At 45.3% G+C, this 22,417-nt stretch overlaps 1 protein-coding gene across 1 annotated transcript; it reads left to right on the top strand.

Annotated features, from left to right (window-relative positions):
• Positions 1–9,075: 9,075 nt before the first annotated feature.
• On the top strand, positions 9,076–12,063 carry LOC147662854 (uncharacterized). Its single transcript, XM_086950849.1, has one exon. It carries the CDS (start codon positions 9,793–9,795, stop codon positions 12,061–12,063), a length of 2,271 nt encoding a protein of 756 aa, XP_086806975.1. The 5' UTR covers positions 9,076–9,792.
• The last annotated feature ends 10,354 nt before the right edge of the window (positions 12,064–22,417 follow it).

The following is a 22,417-nucleotide window of genomic DNA, read 5'->3' on the forward strand; positions in this document are numbered from 1 at the left end:
TCTTCTCTAAAAAGGAGCATTGAAAACAAGATTCATTGGCTTTTCTGTTTTCAGTTTCTAAATTGTGTTTTTTTCAGTGTTATTCAAACTTTTAAAACATTTTTTACTTATTTTTATGCTCTGTAAAAAATTACAGGGCTAGTGAGTTTATTTCCTTCTCTTGCTTGTCCCTTTTGTCATTTCTAATTTCCATCTATCTTCTCCTAACAATTTTTTTGAATTTGCTCTTTCAGGTCATGTTTCAGTGTTTTGCTCACCTCCAAACCTTCCCATCGATCTCTTTCCAGCAGTCTAGTCCCAGGATGTGCAGGGTGGAGGTATGTTTGCGTCTCATTATCTCATAAATATTTGATTGCATTTTTTATTCTTGTAAAACATCAACAAGAGCAAACTCTTTGAGCGATACAGGTTGCAGGGAACATCAATGACATAATATATGTGGCATATGTAGAACACATCCTGGTTGGGAAGCATTGCCAGTTACATCACTTTGAGAGTAAGATCTACTAACCCCTTCCATTCTTTGGACGTACTGGTAACGTCCATGGTTGTGGCGCTCCGGTGCCAAATGTAACCGTTACGCCCAAGGCCCACTATTTTGGAATCCCTCTGCTGCAAACAGCAGAGGAATTTCCTTTTTTTCTTGGGAGCTGGTGATGAGCTTACCCAGCTGCCGAGGCACTTTTCTTTCAGTGTACTGACGAGCAGCGTGCATGGCGTGCTGACGCCACTACAGTGAAAGTGAAATAAGCTGATAGGTTCATTTCACTTTCACTGCCTACATGCTCCTGGGGCTATCCTAGTCCACCGAGCACGTAGGCAGGCAGGAGAGGTATCATTGGAAAGGGGAGAATCTAGTCGATCTCTGCTTGGGGATCGCCACAGGATGGCTTTTTATTTAACTTAGTGGTAGGGGCTGCCCTAAATGGGCATTATACTGCCCCCAGCTGTCGAAAAATGATCAGTCTTTCTGCTCCCCTCACCCTGGGGGACAGAAAGGCCACTAGGCACCAGGAATTATAATTTTTTATTTTTTAATAATGGAGAGGTGGGGGCTGCCCACAATGGGCATGTCTATGCCCCCACCCCAAACACAACAGGGACAGCCCCCCTGGGAGGTAGATAAGGGTTATTACCTACGATCAGCCCCCCAGGGGAGCAGAAAGCCCAGTAGATGCCAGGGATTTTTTTTCCTCTCTGAAAGAGAAGTGGGGGCTTCCCAGAATGGGCATGCTAATATCTCTACACCCCAAAACAAAAGGGACAGTCTTTCTGTCTCTCCCCGGGGCAGAAAGGGGTTATTACCACTGATCTGCCCCTCCGTGGGGGGGGGGGGGGGGTGAGTCCACTAGACACCAGGGATTATAAAAAAAGGGATTGGAGCTACCCACAATGGGCAAAGCCATGCCCCTATTCACAATTATAAAAATAGAAGTCTTTCTGCCCCTCCTCTGGTTCAATTGAGGGTACTAGCCCCCGATCTGTCCCCAGAGTGGCAGAAAGCCCACTAGGCCCCAGGGATTTCTTGTTTTCAATATGTGTGCCAATGACCCTACCTCCAAACAAAAAAATCGGACAGTCTTTCTGCCTGCCTTGAGGGGGCAGATGCGGGTAATTGCCCTCGATTTCTCCCCAGAGGCAGTAAGCCTATTAGACATCAGGATTTTTTTTTAATAAAAGATGGCTGCGATGCAAATACCCCCTCCCCCAAAGGGGCAATAGCCCTGATCTGCTCCCTGGAGAGCAGAAAGCCCACTATGAACCAGAGAAATGTTTATGGGCTTAGGCAGGGTTGGTCCCTTTTTTGTGAACACATTTTTGCTGCTTCTGCCCTCCCCCCCACCACCCTCTTAGGGGCAGATCAGCAATATTTGTAGGCTAATCTGCTGAAAACCTTTAGACAGTAGCTTCTGTGTGTGTGAACTGGAGTGCGGATGATGGTCCGTTTTTACTGGCATTTGGCTGACTGTGTGTGAACCTGCATTTTGCTGGTAAAGTGTGTGGCCTGCGCTTAGGTGGCAGTGTGTGTGGACTAGTGCTTGGCTGGCAGTGTGCGTGTACTGTCGCTTGGCTATCGGTCTGCATGGCTGGACCATGTCTTGCGATTTGTATGTGGACTTTCACTTTGCTGGTGGATGTTGTGTTGCTGGCGGTACATGGATGGTTCTTGGGTGGTGATGTGCATGGATGGTGCCTGGTTGGTGGTGTGCATGGATGGCGCTTGACTGGTGGTATGCATGGATGGCGCTTGGCTGGTGGTGTGCATGGATGGTGCTTGGCTGGTGGTGTGCATGGATGGTTCTTGGCTGGTGGTGTGTATGGATGGTGCTTGGTTGGTGGTGTGCATGGATGGCGCATGGCTGGTGGTATGCATGGATGGCGCTTGGCTGGTGGTGTGCATGGATGCTGCTTGGCTGGTGGTGTGCATGGATGGTTCTTGGCTGGTGGTGTGTATGGATGGTGCTTGGTTGGTGGTGTGCATGGATGGCGCTTGGTTGGCGGTGTGCATGGATGGTGCTTGGCTGGTGGTATGCATGGATGGTGCTTGGCTGGTGGTGTGCATGGATGGCGCTTGGCTGGTGGTGTGCATGGATGGTTCTTGGCTGGTGGTGTGCATGGATGGTGCTTGGCTGGTGGTGTGCATGGATGGCGCTTGGCTGCTGGTGTGCATGGATGGTGCTTGGCTGATGGTGTGCATGGATGGCGCTTGGCCAGTGGTGTGCATGGATGGTGCTTGGCTGGTGGTGTGTATGGATGGTGCTTGGCTGCGGGTGTGTATGGATGGTTCTTGGCTGGTGATGTGCATGGATGGTGCTTGGCTGGTGGTGTGCTTGGATGGTGCTTGGCTGGTGGTGTGCATGGATGGTGCTTGGCTGGTGGTATGCATGGATGGTGCTTGGCTGGTAGTGTGCATGGATGGTGCTTGGCTGGTGGTGTGCATGGATGGTACTTGGCTGGTGGTGTGCATGGATGGTGCTTGGCTGGTGGTATGCATGGATGGCGCTTGGCTGGTGGTGTGCATGGATGGTACTTGGCTGGTGGTATGCATGGATGGCGCTTGGCTGGTGGTGTAGGTTGTGTGAAACCTCCAGCGTTTTACTACCCAGAAGCTCCTGAAAACCTTTAATTTAGCTAAAAGTCACACTTTCCTCACATTTCTGAGTGGAAAAGTTGTGGCCTCATCGTGTCGGCACATATTTCCCACCAACCAGCGTACTCCTCGGTTTCCTGATAAAAAAATGATATCTCAATTGTATTAGGCTGACTCTGCTTTGGGCACCCACACAAGTGAGGTATCATTTTTATCGGGAGATCGAGGGGAACGCTGGATGGTTAGAAATGTGTGCCGGCGCAGTGATCTCACAAACTTGGCACACAGAAATGTGAGGAAAATGTGACCTTTTAGCTAAATTTGAGCTTTGCAGGGGATTCTGGATAAGAAAACTTTGGGAGATCCATGCAAGCCACACATCCCTGGACTCCACCCGGTGTCTAGTTTTCAGAAATATCTATGTTTTGTAGGTTTCCGTTGATGGCATGCGAGCCAGGACCAAAAACGCAGGTGCTCCCAATCAATCACAAAACAACCTATTTTTGCAAAGGAGTTTTTGGTCTCGGGCTCAGCAGCCATCTATGGAAACACCGGGTGGAGACCAGGGAGGTGTGGTTTGCATGGGTCCCCCAATGTTATCTTACCCAGAATCCCCTGCAAATCTCAAATTTAGCTAAGAAATTAAATTTTTCTCACAATTCTGTGTCGTATGTCACTGAACCTGTTGGAGTCTGTAGGAGCCCAGGATCAGTGATGAGTTCAGCTGTGGTTCAAAGCGGTAGCCAACAGCTCCCTGAGCTGGTTTGAACTGGAGTATGCAAGGAGGGCACCAAATCTGTCCTTCCAGCAGACCTGCCTGATACACTAAATCTTGTCTGGGAGATGGAAACACCTCCCTATGACAGGAAGCCTATTGTCCTACCTTCCCCTTCTCGGGCTTGGCCCAGCAGCAGGAGGGCAAAATAGGGTCTGTTGTAGGCAGCAGGCCTAAGTTGCTTTCAAGGTCTGTAGGATCGGTCCCAGGAGCGTGGTATGCTTCCCGGAGGAGCCCTACCGTGGATGGAATCATACCTCCAACACCAAATACAGTGTTGGGGTATGATTCCAACACGTCTGATACCAAATATGCCCAGGTTCGTTCCAGCCAGTTTAGAGATAGTCTTGCTGTCTCATAATGGCTGATTTACGTACAATGCCTGGAGAATGGACTTCGGGGTTTGTATGGGTTGTTTGCTCATGCAGGGCCACCCTCACATTCGGAACCAATCACCCAGCCTTTGGGCCTGAAAGGCCTGCTAAAGGGGTGACTTATAGGTTTCAAGGGCAGGGATGTTAGCTATAAGGAAACATATCTTTCGTGAGAGGTGCATGCACCAACTCACAAAGGCTACAATGGCAGGCCTGTGGTCAGAGTTTGGAGGGTCCCTCATAGTCATAGTCATACATTCTTATATAGCGCACAGTTCACCGTAAGGTCTCAAGGCGCTAGCAGCTAAAGAATGGAGGACAGGGACGGTGCATTGCGGCTAGTTGGTGGGAGGGGGGAAAAGCCAGGTTTTAAGATTTTTACGGAAACATTTATGATCGGTTATGGAAGAGATATGGACCGGTAGTTTGTTCCACCACATTGGGGCCAGATAGGAAAAGGAACGGCCCCCGTTGCGCAGAGTCCGAAAATGGGGCTGAGCAAGGAGGAATTTGGAGCTGGACCTTAGAGATCTACCAGGGATGTACCTAAGGAGCTTGTTTTTTAGGTAGTTAGGGCCGGCGTCATGCATTGTCTTATGGACCAGGCTTAGGATTTTAAAGTGACATCTCTGGCAGATTGGGAGACAAGGAAGAGTCGGTAGGTTCGAGATGGATGAGGATCTACTGGGGAGATTGAGGACAAGCCTAGCTGCCGGGTTCTGAAGAATCTGAAGCTTGGAAAGCAGATTGGCATTTAGGGCAGTGAACAAGGCGTTTCCGTAGTCCAAACGGCTAACGATAAGGCCCTGTACCAGTGGTTTCCTAGCCTCAATAGGGAGCCACTTAAAAATCTTACGGAGAATGCACATGATGCCGTAGCAGACCCCAAGAACCTGATCTATGTGGGGCTTCATGGACAAGGGGGCGTCTATGGTAATGCCGAGGTTTCTGACAGATGGTTTGGGAGGGGGGCCCAATCCTAATTCCGCAGGCCACCAGTCAGACGACCAGACCTCCTCAGCTCTTCCAAACAAGATGATCTCGGACTTGTTGCTGTTCAGTTGTTACTTGTTGGCGCTCATCCATTCATTTATTCGGGTCATACAACTCCTAAAGCGAAGCCGGGTGCCGACGAGATCGGAGTCACAGGTGACAAGTAACTGAGTGTCGTCGGCGTAGGACACGGTTTCAAAACCATATGATCTAATGATGGCAGCTAACGGAGTGGCAGCTCATGGGTGGCATAACACATGCTGCAGCCCATGGGGGTCCCCTGGAGTACCTAGGCCCTAGGTACCTAGTACCATATACTAGGGACTTACTAGAGTACATCAGCAGCCAATAAGGAATGTACCAAGGTGCTCACCATAGCCAATTTAGAAAGGAAGCACAGTGAGTGGGGTCCTGATTAGCAGGATCTGACGCAGACTAGTCAGAAAAACTGTATGACACCAGCAAAGAGTGGGGGAAACCATGAAAGCATATCCTACCTTCCCACCACCCCACCCATTCTCCCCACTCCTCTAGAGAGTAGCATGTGTAGTGTGTTATCCTCTGCTCGTGCACAGTGCAGGGGAGTATGCAGCCACCTCTTAGTGTCTGGCACAGAGGCCACTTTCCAAAACATTGCTTTTGTCACTTGTAAAGTACGTATCCAAGGTCTATGAACCAGTGTAAGTGTTTGCCCCCTCTTTGCTTTATTGAGAAGGCCTAGCAGGCAGGATTCAGGGGTAGTTGACAGTGTATGGTCTGTGAGTTCTGCTTTGGTGGCTGTAATCTCAAGCCATGACACCAGTAGTGGTGGGCACTCCCGCACCATAGGTTAGAAGCCAGCGCCAGCCAGTTTACAGCACCAATACTCTGGTGTCGAATCAGGAAACATGCACTTGATACGGTGGCGGGAGAGTTAACTGTAATGTGTGTAGTTAAATTATGTGAATTGAATCAAGGATTCCAGGACACTTCGCTAACATGTTTTAGCGCCCGTATGCACGACTTGAGCGGTTGCGTGAGCACGGTGTTCACTCTAGCCAATGCCGTCCCCGTGTGCATCTGGTGAAAGGTTAATGGTCGGCATTTAACACACCTTCCTGTTGCCCTGTTCTTCAAGCAATCATTAAAGATTGGCTTAAGTGAGGTGCTCAGTGCCGTGTTATTGGAAGCCAGCGTCCTACTACCCAGTTCTTTATCTCAGAATACTACTGAGCTATAAATGTTTTACTTCTGACTGATCTGGGCCTGCCCCCGCTCTATATTTCATAGAGGAAAAGCACCTTTTTCAAAGAAAGAACACTTTGGTGACAACAAACTTTGCAGCTGCGAACGCATTTGCGAAAGTAAAGAACCTTGGTGGCATGCTGCACGCTATGGATCATTTGGCGGTGCATTTCACACTGTGAAATACTTTTATTTTGCATTATTGAGCTGTGCCTGTGGCATTTTGTGAGTATTTGAAAAGCAATGCTAAGCATGTTGTTAACTTCTCAATCCTCGGGATCAGCGTGATGTTATAACAAGGCCACCTCCAGATCTAACCAAACCCAGATTGCTGAAATAGCCGTGGGTTAAGGAAAGATCAGGTGAGGGCAAAAAGAAAGGCGGGGAAGGAAGGGAACAGCGGGGAGGGAGATCTGGAAAACACAAGACAAAGAAATGCGTTGGTACCAGATACTCTCACTCCTGTTTCAATCAGCAACCCATTAACATAAGATGTACCCATCTACCTGTAAAGAAACTAAAGGAACGGTGTAATAGAAGATACAACTCTTCACCAGCATCAGAGCCCTGGAAGGATATGAACGGTGCTACGTCCTCCCTGTAATACACAATGAATACCTTTCTTATTCTGTGCCCTTGTATAACCGTATTGCAAGAATGAAACACTATGCTATTGTACATACCCCACGACATATGAACATGACGGGACGTAGAGGAGAGTCTTGAGCAACATCCGAGGGACCCCTGGATTCAATGTATCCGAGTAAAACAAAGTTAAGCAACAATGGGTTACGTCACCCGATAGTATAAAACAGTACAGTACCTGTGTTACTCCAATCAGTATTGAATATGGTCCTGAAGGGCACTGCTTCAATTCAATATGAGATCCTGATTTCCTGTGTACGAGCCGCAAGACGCAGGCACAGCATACAGAGCAAAACTTACCACGTGCGGTAAGATTAAGTATATACGAGAATTCGTCCTCCGCACGAGCCGAAGCAAGAAGGCTCACCTGCGGAGGGCAACTGCAAGAAGGAAACACTCTCATGGAGAACACTCCACACGGAACACAATTCGTCCTCCGCACGAGCCGAAGCAAGAAGGCTCACCAACGGAGGGCAACTGCGGTAGTGAGACACACTCGTAGAGAACACTCCACACGGAACACAATTCGTCCTCCGCACGAGCCGAAGCAAGAAGGCTCACCAACGGAGGGCAATTGCGGTAACAATTCGTCTTCCGCACAAGCCGAAGCAAGAAGGCTTACCAACGGAGGGCAAGGAAATCCTTGGTAACTGCTACGGGAAGCAACTCACTCCAAGAGCTCAGAGTTCAGGTCGATAGAATCCAAAATATCCGACAAGAGGAACAGGACCGCCCCTAGATAGGCACTAAGCAGTCTGGGACATGTAGTTGTTTAGTCCGTATGACATCCAGCCGGATGACTACGTTCTGAGGCGCTCACAGAAAGCTGACACATGTGGCCCTTTGTAAAAGCTGTGTAGGGACTGTTTCATTGCCGGGCATGTGTGAGAGTCGCAGAAGGCACTTTATCTTTATCTTATGTGCAGTGTGCGCTGTTCTGGTGCATTCTCCATCTTGTGGAAAGAATGAGCGCACCTCAGGATTGTACCATTGAAGGTGGCCACAGTGGTTTGTACAGGCGATGTTGAAAAGCATGAGTAGGAGGAGAGACCTATGAAAAGTCATGGGAATTACGTGGTTGGAAAATGTTGTTCGCAGGTTTTGTGCTGGAAATGGAATGTTGAAAGCAGGTCAATGCAAGTGAGGTGCAGGTGAATAGGTTTGAGAACAGGCTCTACCTTGTGTGGCGGGCAGCAGAGGTGTAGGATGTATGGACAGAGCAGTTTGACTTAAGAGATGTTTTTAAGAGAGTGTTTCGGGTGCTGAGCATGGTCCAGGGGTTAAAGGGTGCTAACAGCCTTGGCTTTGGCGTACCATCTGTGCTCTTGCTACGCTGATGCACCACAGTTGTCAACTAGTGGGCCGCCAGTCTAGCATGCTATCTCAAGCTCTAAAGTTAGAGGTGGGACAACTAAACAACAGACCAGCCAAGCTCAATCTCCTTGTCCAGCTGGGAAACTCCCACCCCAGTGGATAATACCGACAAACTTAGAAATATATGTGAGAGAAGTAAAACCACAAAGTAAATACAATCATTAAACTGCTGCTCTACTGCATATTGTGGGTGTAGTGGATGAAGCAAAGCACCTCTGCGAGCAGCAATATTTGATTCATGGCACAACATTCTGATGTCCAACCTTCTGTCTCAAGTCTTCCTGATCCATCTCCCATCTCTTACTCAAAGAGCTGTTCTTGTTTTACAAAACCTTGACCATTTTCCACTACCTAAAGCTGTAACTAGTGTATGAGTGCTATGCGAGCGCCCTTTTTTTTACCAACCTACTCATGAATAATTAAGATGTGACATATTCAAAGCAACTTTTATGTAAATTTCTGTGTATGGTTAAATATGCCTTCATATGTTTCAAAAATGGTAATCAAGAGATATTTATACAATCAATAAAAAATTGTGTTTGCACATTCCGTTATGTTTCCCTTTAAGTTATTACATTTTTTTTACATCCGACAGAAAACAATCTTTGATTGTACGAAATGTTTCAAAATAAGGAAGATAACACTGTAAATCTGCAAAGACGAAGTCTGAAATATTGAGTTCCAGTATTCAGGAAAACATAAGTGCCATCAGAGCCAGCCAAACCCGAACATAAACTGAGACATCCTGAAAGAAGGGAGAAGGGACACAAGAAATTCAGTGATTCCACGAGTCTCAGCTGTGTACTTCCATGCCTCAAAACGAAGAAATAACCTCTAGAAAATGAAGACAATACTGATAAACCTCCTCTTGTGTAAACATGTCCAATAACAGCTTTGATCATGAGGTCAGTATGAGGTGGTGACAGCAGTGCTGTGCTTCCTAAAATAATACCAGGCCACCATTCTGTGCTAGAGGTGTATTGCAAACTGTTTCAGACCAATCCACAGCAACCATTGAAAAGCGCAATGGAGTGGAGTCAGACAACTGAAGGTTAAAAGAAATAGGGGTTCTGCTGTCTAAAATACAGAGCACTGTCCCAGTGTGCACCGACCAGAAGGACGTTGGATCTTTACCCGCATGCGTGCAGAACCATTATCCAGTCTAAAGACACAATCGCCCACGAAGAAGCCTTACACACGTTTTGAGATTGGGAAGTAGTTGGTGACCATTGCACTTTATTCTTTAATCGGAAAGCAAACGTGCAAAATACAATACATACAGAGAATGCAAGAATAATACAAGTGCTTTATCAGTCATGTTGGCCCTTCAGGAAGTACAGTCAATGGATGTAAACAAGTATATACCAGACCCAGAGACGCTAACCAAGAGAGAAGTCTCAGACACATGCAGTGAGAGCTTTAGTTTGTCATCAATATTAAAACACCATCAGCAAACACACACAGGGAAAAAACGATTCAAATGCCCTGAATGTGTAAAGAGCTTTATCCAGTTATCAGGCCTACAAAGACATCAACGAACACACACAGGGGAAAAACCATATCATTGCAATGAATGTGACAGTAGGTTTAGTTGCTCTTCAGCATTAAGGAATCATCAGCGAACACACACAGGGGAAAAACCATATAATTGCACTGAATGTGTGAAGAGGTTTAATCGATTATCACACCTAAAACAGCATCTGCGAATACACACTGGGGAAAAACCATTCCAGTGCAGTGAATGTGAAAGAAGTTTTAGTGATTCATCAACATTAAGGAAACATCTGCGAACACACGCAGGGGAAAAGCCATTCCAGTGCAGTGAATGTGGAAGTAGTTTTAGTCAATCTTCAAAATTAAGGATTCATCAGCGAACACACAAAGGGGAAAAGCTATTCCAGTGCAGTGAATGTGGAAGTAGTTTTAGTGATTTGTCAACATTAAGAAAACATCAGCGAACACATACAGGGGAAAAACCATTCAAGTGCAGTGAATGTTTGAAGAGCTTTAGTCAATTATCACACCTAAAACAGCATCAGCGAATACACACAGGAGAAAAAACATATAATTGCACTGAATGTGTGAAGAGGTTTAATCGATTATCACACCTAAAACAGCATCTGCGAATACACACTGGGGAAAAACCATTCCAGTGCAGTGAATGTGAAAGAAGTTTTAGTGATTCATCAACATTAAGGAAACATCTGCGAACACACACAGGGGAAAAACCATTCAATTGCAATGAATGTGAAAGTAGTTTTAGTCAATCTTCAACATTAAGGAAACATCAGCGGTCACACACAGGGGAAAAGCTATTCCAGTGCAGTGAATGTGGAAGTAGTTTTAGTGATTTGTCAACATTAAGAAAACATCAGCGAACACATACAGGGGAAAAACCATTTAAGTGCAGTGAATGTGTGAAGAGCTTCTCTCAATCATCACACCTAAAACAGCATCAGAAAACACACACCGGGGAAAAACCACACCAGTGCAGTGAATGTGAGAAGAGGTTTATTCTATTATCAGACCTAAAAAGGCATCAGAGAACACACACTGGGGAAAAACCATTCAATTGCAATGAATGTGGGAAGAGCTTTATATATTTATCAAGCCTAAAACAGCATCAGAGAACACACACAGGGGAAAAACCATTCAAGTGCAGTGAATGTGGAAGAAGGTTTAGTGATTTGGCAACATTAAGGAATCATCAGCGAACACACACAGGGGAAAAACCATTCAAGTGCAGTGAATGTGAAAGTAGCTTTAGTCGATATTCAACATTAAGGATTCATCAGCGAACACACACAGGGGAAAAACAATTCCAGTGCAGTGAATGTGGAAGTAGTTTTAGTGAATCTTCAACATTAAGGAAACATCAGCGAACACACACAGGGGAAAAACAATTCCAGTGCAGTGAATGTGGAAGTAGTTTTAGTCAATCTTCAACATTAAGGAAACATCAGCGAACACACACAGGGGAAAAGCCATTCCAGTGCAGTGAATGTGGAAGTAGATTTAGTGAAATGTCAACATTAAAAAAACATCAGCGAACACACACAGAGGAAAAACCATTTAAGTGCAGTGAATGTGTGAAGAGCTTTTGTCAATCATCACACCTAAAACTGCATCAGAAAACACACACCAGGGAAAAACCATACCAGTGCAGTGAATGCGAGAAGAGGTTTATTCAATTATCAGACCTAAAAAGGTATCAGAGAACACACACTGGGGAAAACCCATTCAAGTGCAGTGAATGTGGGAAGAGCTTTATATATTTATCAAGCCTAAAACGGCATCAGAGAACACACACAGGGGGAAAACCATTCCAGTGCAGTGAATGTGAAAGTAGTTTTAGTGAATCTTCAACATTAAGGATTCATCAGCGAACACACACAGGGGAAAAACCATTTAAGTGCAGTGAATGTGTGAAGAGCTTTTGTCAATCATCACACCTAAAACAGCATCAGAAAACACACACCGGGGAAAAACCATACCAGTGCAGTGAATGTATGAAGAGGTTTGTTCGATTATCAGACATAAAACAGCATCAGAGAACGCATAAAGGGAAAATCATTCAAGTTCAGTGAATCTGGAAGTAGTTTTAGTGAATGTTCAACATTAAGGATTCATCAGCAAACGCACACCTGGGAAAAACCATTCAAGTGTAATGAATGTCTGAAGAGCTTTTGTATGTAGAAGTAGTTTTAGTGAATCATCAATATTAAGAACATATCAGCGAATACACACTGGAAAACCATTCAAGTGCAAGGAATGTGACAATGGATATATATACATATATATATATCAGGTCTAAAACAGCATCAGAAAACACGCACAGGAATCCTTCAAGTGCAGTGAATGTTGATGTAGGTTTTATGAATATTCAATATTAAGTACTGATCAGCGAACACACACAGGAAAAGCCATGTCATTGAAGTAAATGTGTGAAGATCTTTTGTCAACTCTCAGAGCTACAAAGATGTCAGCCTCTCTTCAGAAGAGTGCAGGATCAATAATGAAGGTCACAGAGCTACAACTGTGTGACAGCTCGGCCGAGCACACTTCAGAAGAGTGCAGGATCAATAATAAAGGTCACAGAGCTACAACTATGTGATAGCCAGGCCGCGTACTTCACTTCAGAAGAGTGCAGGATCAGTAACGAAGGTCACAGAGCTGCAGCTGTAAGACAGCCAGGCTGAGCACACTCCAGAAGAGTGCAGGATCAACACTGAAGGTCGCAGAGCTGCAGCTGTGTGATAGCTAGGCTGAGTACTTCACTTCAGAAGAGTGCAGGATCAATAATAAAGGTCACAGGGCTGCAGCTGTGTGATAGTCAGGCCGAGCACACTCCAGAAGAGTGCAGGATCAACACTGAAGGTCGCAGAGCTGCAGCTGTGTGATAGCTAGGCTGAGTACTTCACTTCAGAAGAGTGCAGCATCAATAATGAAGGTCACAGAGCTGCAGCTGAGTGTTAGCCAGGCCGAGCACACTTCAGAAGAGTGCAGGAACAATAATGAAGGTCACAGAGCTGCAGCTGTGAGCTAGTCAGGCCCAGCACACTCCAGGAGAGTGCAGGATCAATAATAAAGGTCACAGAGCTGCAGCTGTGGGATCACCAGGCCGAACACACTTCATAAGAGTGCAGGATCAATAATGAAGTTCTCAGAGCTGCAGCTGTGTGATAGCCAGGCCGAGCACACTTCAGAAGAGTGCAGGATCAATAATGAAGGTCACAGAGCTGCAGCCGTGTGATAGCCAGGCTGAGAACACTTCAGAAGAGTGCAGGATCAATAATGAAGGTCTGAGATCTGCAGCTGTGTTATATCCAGGCCGAGCACACGGTGTCTGTTCAGCAAATACAGATTATCAATGAAAGTCTCCAACCTGCATGCTGTGTGATAGACAGGGTGAGCGCTTCTCTTCAGGAGAGTGAGGAATCATTTATAAAAGTCACTGAGCCGCATGTTGTGTGATAATTAGGCAAAATCACCATTTTACATTCTTGGACGAAGATTTTTTGATGGCTAATGGAGCCGAATTTTGACATGATTGTTCCACAAAAGAAATGAAAAAAAAGATTGATTGTATAAAAAATAATATTAAGGTAGAACCAATCACGGTGCTATAAAATGTACACAATAATGACTAAGTTTTACATATTAAAAAGAAAGGCACGTTTTTAAGATATGTAATAGAATAAAAAATTATTTGGATTTTGACATTTTACTGCTGATTGTAAAGAAATTATATTGAGCCCCAAACTCAAGATAATTTGTGCTGCCAGCAGGGAGTCTAGCAGAGGTGGCAACAGATGGGGGTTCTATCTCGACAGTGTGACTGCTGTCGGCAGGTGGTCTGGCAGAGGTGGCATTAGAAGGAGGTCCTGTCTCGACAGTGTGACTGCTGTCAGCAGGTGGTCTGGCAGAGCTGACATTAGAAGGAGGTCCTATCTCAAAAGTGTGACTGTCCTCAGCAGAGAGTCTGGCACAGGTGACATTAGAAGGAGGTCCTGTCTTGACAGTGTGATTGCTGTCAGAATGTGTCTAAAATGAACAAAAGAGATGCACGTGCCGCTATTGACTTAGCCTAAACTAAAACACCATGTTTCGTGTGTATTATCACTTCTTTTATTTGTTTTATATTTTATTTATATATTTCCTTTATTTTGGTATCTTAGTTTGCCAAATTCACATTTTTAAGACCTTATGTACACAAAGAAATACATTCATATTTACATAAACAGAAAACAACAAAAACAGATTTCAATATACACTTCAAAAATAGGAATCATTCAAGCCACTATTCAAACGGTCCTGATGATAACTCCAAAATAACACGAGTTTGAAACGCGTAGAACTTTCAATAAGCCAAAAATTACAAAAAGGGTTCCAAGAATTGTATAATTAGATCTCTTTTAGAGAATATTAATTGTAGATGGCTTTACTGTGAATAATTCTATTCCAGTATTCATTTAAAAGTATATTGTTATTGTTGTTTGTGGTGGTACGTCTGATGAATGAATGGTGGCTTGAATGATTCCTATTTTTGAAGTGTATATTGAAATCTGTTTTTGTTGTTTTCTGTGGGTTCCTCCGGGGAATAATCATTCCATAGTCCTATGGAAGCTTAAATTTAAATGTATAATTTTCTATAATGGAACTGAAAGCCCTCCTGCACTGAGCCAAGGTAGGGATAAGTACGTAGTCTGTACTGATGATTGTCTTTTTACCTAATGAGCTCGAGTGTGGATGATTGGCACAAGGATCGCTGTCATTACACAGTTAACCAGCTCAAATCTGTGTATGGAATTGTGTTAAAATGTCCTCATTTTGTGCACATATTCACACCAGTACTTCTGAAGAACCGGGTTATTTAATACCCAGCGGCGCCAGGGGCATGCCCAAAGTCTTCGGGTTCCACCTGTCTTAGAATACAGAGACACAGAAACTTCTTGGTGGCGTCAAAGATCAAATTTATTGGCTGCAGCCAGTAACAGAAATCCTAGAAATCATCACGGTATGAGTTCTCAGGAGACTGCTCAATTTTACACAGCAAGTCGTCGCTTTTTATGCCAAAAATCACATTCCAGACAAATACCTAATATTTACAAACTGTCCAATCACATGTATTCACACCAAAGGTATTGCATGACAGTAAAACCCACTTTTCAGTTGCCCAGCCCATGATCAATCATCGGTCAAACCCAACATTCTTCTTTAGACAGGTTGAACGAACCCATAATAAAAAAGGCCACAACCCAATCATAAATAGACCATAAAGAAAGGAGCAGAAACAGGTGAGAGTAGGATAAGGCATATTTGTGTGCAATAAAACTTTACGATGTCCTGTGCTCTGATCCTTAACCTTGATCAGCTAGAGGGCAGGAACTGGTTTAACAAGGTCAGCTTCAGGCAACAGGGTCAGTTCACTCAGGTCAAACAGGAGTCGGCACGAACTGGAGCTAAGGTGTACATGTCCTTAAAAAGACTAGTTCAGCCACAGTCATCGGCCTATGTGAGGGCAACCACAAAATGGCTGCCATACACAAAATGGAACCCAAGGGTTCAGAACGAAATCCCTAAATACGTAGTGAATCCATCGGTCTAACGTGATGAAAACACTCATACTTGCCGCACTAACTAGTTACGGTTCGCTAATATCAAATTCGTAACAAAACCATCACCTTTATGAAACGGGTTCAGAATTCACGGAACCTCAGACCCTCCTTTTGCCCTTACATAGGCAATAATCTAAACTCACGTCAATCTGAGTCCAGGTCTATATTCATCAGATCATCAAGATGTTGCTGGAGCATAATCCTATCACTTAGTACCTCTCTTGGGACAGGTCTCCTTGCACACGTAGTAGCACAGAGGCCACATATAGCAGGAGCGCACTGCACACAAAGACAGAACAGGAAAAGAATCGCTAAAGCCATCCCAATGATCATCAGAATCTTCCATCCCCAAGTCGATAACAGTTCCCAAAACCATCCAATCAACGACCAATCTCCTTTATCCACATTTATAGACTCAGAGATCTTATGTAACTTAGAAATGGCCTGGTATACTGTAGGAGCATTGTCTGGTATGAAAACGCAGCAACTCGATTGGATCACTTTACATACCCCACCTCGATCTGCAAGTATGACATCTAAAACCATTCAATTCTGTAATGTCATAAGGCGATCTGCTTGAAGCTCAGCGGTCAGATTACTAAGGGCACCAGCAGTTTCATTTATGGTGGATTCAACCACTCTTGTCAATTGCCGTATATTTCTACTGTTTGCCATAGGTCCCCAAAATGGTAGGAAACCCTTGAAAAAGTCTCCCACTTCTTGTCCCGTAGTATCTTCCTCACTGAAGACACCCCTAACAACTCTCGTTCTGTGGTAATCTACAGCAGCAGTATACGTAGGAGGCAACAAAAATGCAACATTACATGTTCCCGAAAAATCAGGGGGCAACCATGTATATGCTCTATCATAGCAGACAAAATACGTGCCCTTAGCTGCTAAAAATGGTGGGGAAGTTTGGGACTCAAAGACATACGTCTGAGTACAAACACTCTTCCCTAACTGAGCTCTCGGATTCTTGCCTTTCCCTTGCAGACAAAAATGACCACGATGGGGTAATATCCAAATCGGAGGTGACCTTTTTCGTCTCTGCTTCTTACCCAGACTAATACTATATCTGGTTGCATTCCAACCAACATATGCCATTAACTCATCTCTGGGAATAGTTCTATAAGTATCGATCTCTCTACTCATGTTTAAAACTCCTTTCACCAAAGCTTGGTTACTCGTGTTCTCTCTTCCAAAACGCGGAGCATAAACCTCAAGGGCATAAAGGAACATAGTCTGAAAAGCCCACAAAGACCCGTTCTGACTGATCGGTAAAATCAAATAGGGAACACCTCTATCCGTAGTATGCGGCATAAGACGACACACCCAGCAATTAGTGATGTTCACCACCAACTGATGTTGATGCAATAACTGTATGAATGAGTTATTTACAAATTCTGACCTTCTAATCTGTTCGTGTTCAGGTAAAGTATGGAAAGAATGCAAAGAAGTAGTAGCAGGTAAAGTCGTAGGTTGAAAAATGGGTGCAGAAATCAGTTGAAGAGAAAATACAAACCAACCCACCAAAGCTAACGTCATGCTAAAAAACATCAAAAGACATGTGATTAGAAAACATTTGCCGTGCATAATTTTACACAGTTTCTTCTTAAAGTTCATTTTCTCAACGGCTCTCTCAATCTCAAAAAACTCCATCCTCTAACTCAGTGGTTCCCAAACTTTTGACTCCTGAGGACTCCCATTGAGTCACCACTGGAAGCCGGGGACCCCCAAGCAATGTGTATGAGTTAAATTTCAAAATTAAAACAGTCATTCGAAAAAAATACACACGTGTGCACACAAAACAAATACTCAAGGTACTAAGGATTTTGGGGCCAGATATACGACCATTTCATTTAGCGCCTCGCAATTGGCGACACATTGCGAGTGGCAAATTGCGAGTCGCTAAATGAAATGTACAACACTGTGTTTAACACTGTTTGGGATTCCCAATGGGGTCGTAAATTGCGAGGTTCATTAATATTAATGAGCCTCTCGCAATCTGCGAGCCCATTGGGAATGCCAGCCGTCCCAGGGATGGTGGCCTGCTGGGCTCTGCAGGCCACCATGTCTCGGACTGCTTTTAAATAAAGCAGTTTAAAAAAAAATGCAGCCTGTTTACCATGCATTTAAAATAAAAAAGAAAATGAAACGTTTTCGTTTAATTTTCTAAGGGCAGGCAGAGGTCCCTGGGTCCTCTGCCTGCCCTTAAAAAATAATTTTGCATGCATTTGCAAAGGGGGAGGGGTCCCCTGGGGACCCCTTCCCATTTTCGAATGCATTACCATCTACTTGAAGTAGGTGGTAATTGCGACTGTTTTGCGACCGCAAAACATTTGTACATGGTTTTGAGACTCTCTATTTGGAAGGGAATGCCCCTTCCAAACAGCAAGTTGCAAAACCTATTTAGCGAGTCGCAAACAAATTGCGACTTTGTGGTACTTAAAATTCTGGACCCGTGTTATAAACATCATCGTATCATGACGATTTTGGTATCAGCAGACCGAGAATGACGAGTATACTATATACGAGCATTTTCGGTGTGTTCGAGTGATGAGATCACCACTAAATCAGAGTTTCCGTCCTGAACCCTCGGGGTCCATTTTGTGAGCGCCAGCCATTTTGTGATTGCCCTCACATAGGCCAATGACTAAGGCCAACCACGAGTCTGAAGGACACATACACCTTTGCTGACTCCTCTGTGACCTGGGCAAGCTGACTCCACTGCCTGAAGCCAAACCTGTTTGGCCAGTTCCTTTCCCAGTGGTCGAATGAGATTAGTATCAAGGCACAACATGTCATAAACCTTTCATCGTACACGAACCATGCCTAATCTTACACACACCTGTCCCTGTTTCTTTCTTTATGACTTGCTTTACGAGGAGGAGGTGCCCGTTTTTATTGGGGGTCCGTCGATATCTGATGAAAATACTGGACCTTGCCGGGTAATTGATTGTGGGCTGGACAAACTGAAATATGGGCTTGTCATCATGACTCTGCTTTTTTTTTGTAGTGGAAATATGTGAACGGTTAACTGTAAAATAAGGAATGTTTGCCTAAAGCATAACATTTTGTATAAAAGGAGAAGGATGGCTTTGTAAGATTGAGCAGTCTCCTGAGAATATACACCGTGTGGTACTTCTAGGACAGCTGTTATTATTATTATTATTATTGGGACATTTGTAGAGCGCTGCGTTACGCACACCGGCGTGTCCTCGCGCTAAAAGAGGAAGAGGCAGCGAACAGGGATCACAAAGACAGAGCAGACAATTATTTTGTGTAGAGGAATGTTTTCAATCTCGCTCGGAACCTGGCTTCCTCCGGCTCCAAGCGCAGGTCCACTGGAAGTTTGTTCCAGTTATTGGCCGCCAAGCATCTGAAGGACCTGCCTCCCATACGGGCTTTCTTGACTCTGGGGATCTTGAGGAGACCGCCCCCTGCGGATCGAAGCGCACGTGTTGGTTGATACACTTCGATCAATTTATTCAGAGGGACGGGTGCCCTGCCATTCAAAATTCGATGACAGGTGCAGAGGGCTTTATACTCCACTCTTCTCCTCACGGGGAGCCAGTGTAGCTTCTGTAGCGCCGCCTTAGAAGGCGCCCTTTTGGGCAGCCTGAGAATCAAGCGAGCTGCCGCATTCTGCAGCACTTGCAGGCGTGCCATGCTTTTCTCCGAAGCCCCCAGGTACAGCAGGTTCCCATAGTCCAACCTAGCTGTCACCAGGGCATGAACCAGGGTTTGACGGGCACTGATCGGGAGCAGGTCGAGGACCTTTCTTAACTTCTTCAAAATCCCGAAGCAAACTCCTACCACCCGATTGATCTGGGGGCCAAAAGTAAGATCCACATCAAACCACACCCCGAGATTGCGTGCCTCTTGACAGGGGGTCGGGGTAGGTCCAAAACACGGTGGCCACCATGCCGACGACCAGGCAGACTGGGCTCTTCCCACCACCAGCACCTCTGTCTTGCTGCCATTAAGCTTCAAACAGTTGATAGCCATCCACTCGGCAAGATCTTTCATGCACGAGCGGAAGCCATCGGCAGCAAGACAGGGCGCGTGCGATAGGGAGATGACCAGCTGCGTATCATCGGCATACGAAACCAATTGAAGACCATGACTCTCTACAATCGAGGCAACCGGCGCGACATACATATTAAAAAGGGTCGGACTCAATGACGAACCCTGCGGTACGCCTTGGCCCAAGGGAACCCCCTTTGAATAGCAGTCTCCCTGCCTAACTCGAAAGCTTCTCCCCGTGAGGAAGTCCTGGATCCATCTCAGCGCGGTGCCAGAGATGCCACCTCTGTTCAGACACTGTAGCAGGATGTTATGAGCTACAGTGTCGAACGCCGCGCTGAGGTCCAACAAGATCAGAGCCATAGTTTGGCCTGCATCCACCCCCTCCCTCAGATGTTCCGTCGCCATAAGGAGGGCAGACTCGGTGGAGTGGCGTGGCCTGAAGCCAAACTGTGTCGCGTGGAGCAATCCCGTCTCTTCCACGTGCTTCATAATTTGAGTATTAATCACCTTTTCTGCCACTTTGGACAGAAACGGCAGGAGGGAGATGGGCCTCAGATTCTCTAATACTTCGAAGCCTAGGTGGGGTTTCTTCCGGAGCGGGAGCACCACCGCCTGTTTCCACCCTTCAGGCAGCTTCCCGGAACTGAAGGAGATGTCCAGGACATGCCTCATATAAGGTTCCAAAACCTCAAGGCTTTCCGCCAGGCGTTTGGGAGACACTGGGTCCCACGGGGACCCTGATTTAACAGAGCGACAAACCGCTACTAAGTCCTCAGATGGAGGGGTGTAGAAGTTAGTAAGGTGCCCCGCCGACACAGTGTCATCAAATGCTGCTTCGAGGTCTATCCCTGTTGTCGGATTGGGGAAAGTCGAGTAGATCTTCTCGACTTTGGTTGAAAAATATTCGGCAATACGGTCGCATGACTCCGTAGAGGAGCTCTCCGGCTCAGTAGGTGAAATTACCGTGGTCAAGGATTTGTAAATACCGAAGAGTTCTTTAGCCGAATTCTTCGACCCCAGAATTTGTCCAGCATAGTAGGCCGCCTTAGACTTTTTGATCAGCCTATGGTGCAGGCGCCTTTTTTCCAAGAACAATTCTCTGGCATGAATGTCATACGACACCCTCCATGCTCTTTCGGCTCGCCTACAATCTGCCTTTGTTAACCTCAGGTCACCACTATACCATGGGGCAGAGCGTTCTTTCCGAACCCCTGTGGAAGTGCGGCAGAGAGGGGCTGTCTGATCAAGCGCTTCAATAATGCGCTGCTTCAGATTTAAGACCGCTGTTTCAATGTCTTCGCCACCCGGCTGGCCACCCTTGCTTAAAGCTTGGTTGAAATCCTTCACCGAGAATTTGGCCCACTTCCTCCTGAGATAGTTACTGGCTGCAGCCAATAAATTCGATCTTTGACTTCACCAAGAAGTCGCTGTGTTTCTGTAGTCTGAAACAGGATGGGTGTGTCCCTGGCACCGCTGGGTTCTTAAAAACCCAGTACTTCAGTTTGCAAAATAGGCTATGTACGTGGCTCAATAGGTTTTTGCATGTATAAACGGGTTTGCGAACCCCTTCGCGCATATCAAAACAGATCGTACATCTGGCACTTGGTATTTTATATTGAAGTAATAGCCCCTCTGTCACATGTATTTCATTTGTTTTATAGCATCTCTCATACCATTGTAGGATGTCAGAGCACTTTATATCACACACATATAGAGACATTGAATCATACATGTAAATCAGTGTGTATATAAAATGTTTAAAGAGTGCTTATCTGGAAAAGCACAAACTCAGGATTCAGAGCATAACACAGTGGCTAGCACTGACTTTAACATTAAAAATGCATTTACACACAAATAAATATTTTTATCAGCATCAGGATAATGAATGGGAAAAAATATATGTTAATAACTGGTACCATGCAGTTTGCAAGCAGCTCTTTGATGACAGTTTATAGGTCCATATGCTAGATTATGATTGTCACTTATGAAGTGCACAGTAACAAAAGAATTTCTGTGACAAAAGCAGTAACCACGAACCTATGCACATAAAATACAGCTTTTTAAGATGCATGATACACGTTCTTTGCAGTAGGCACATTAACCCTCTGTGCTACATTAGTTCAATCAAAGCTGCCACTGAACAAAACTCTCCTCAGCTCCAGCAGGTACATTAATCACTGGCATTCTCTTGACACTTTTATTGTTGCTGGAAGGCTGCTAATTATACAAGAAATGTTTCTGTGCTTTTAAAACTGTTGCCTACGGACCCCCTGGGAATGTGTCACGGACCCCTGGGGGTCCGCGGACCACAGTTTGGGAAACACTGCTCTAACCGATGCTGGTCACGGCGGTTGGTTTTCTTCTGCTAAGGAATGCTTCTGTCAGCCCAGGGAACTCCCTTAGACCAACCAGAACCGTCGACCTTGCGTCTTCGGCTTGCACTCTCTAGTCTTTACACCGTGACCCTACAGCTGAACCTGGATGGTGGTGCACAAAAATATACCAAAAAAGTTTCTTGGCTGAGAGAGTTCAGTTCCTGAGAGAGTTCAGTTCCAAAAATCAAAAAAAAAGGAATTCATTTATTTTATTAGTCCATTGTTTCTAGGACGTAGATTATAACGCTCTATTCCAGGCCTCGTTTGAGGCTGAAACTACAGTTCAGGTTCAGTAGTGTCTAATGTTTGAGACACAGGCACAGCTTCTTGAAGGACATCGTCATCTCCTTTGTCGGAACCTCTCCACACCAACTCAGCGTCGCTAAACGGTGCAAACTTCGGCACCCTTTCAGTCTCTG

The sequence above is a fragment of the Lissotriton vulgaris genome, unplaced genomic scaffold (assembly GCF_964263255.1).
Source record: "Lissotriton vulgaris unplaced genomic scaffold, aLisVul1.2 SCAFFOLD_2265, whole genome shotgun sequence".
Classification (NCBI taxonomy): Eukaryota; Metazoa; Chordata; class Amphibia; order Caudata; family Salamandridae; genus Lissotriton; species Lissotriton vulgaris.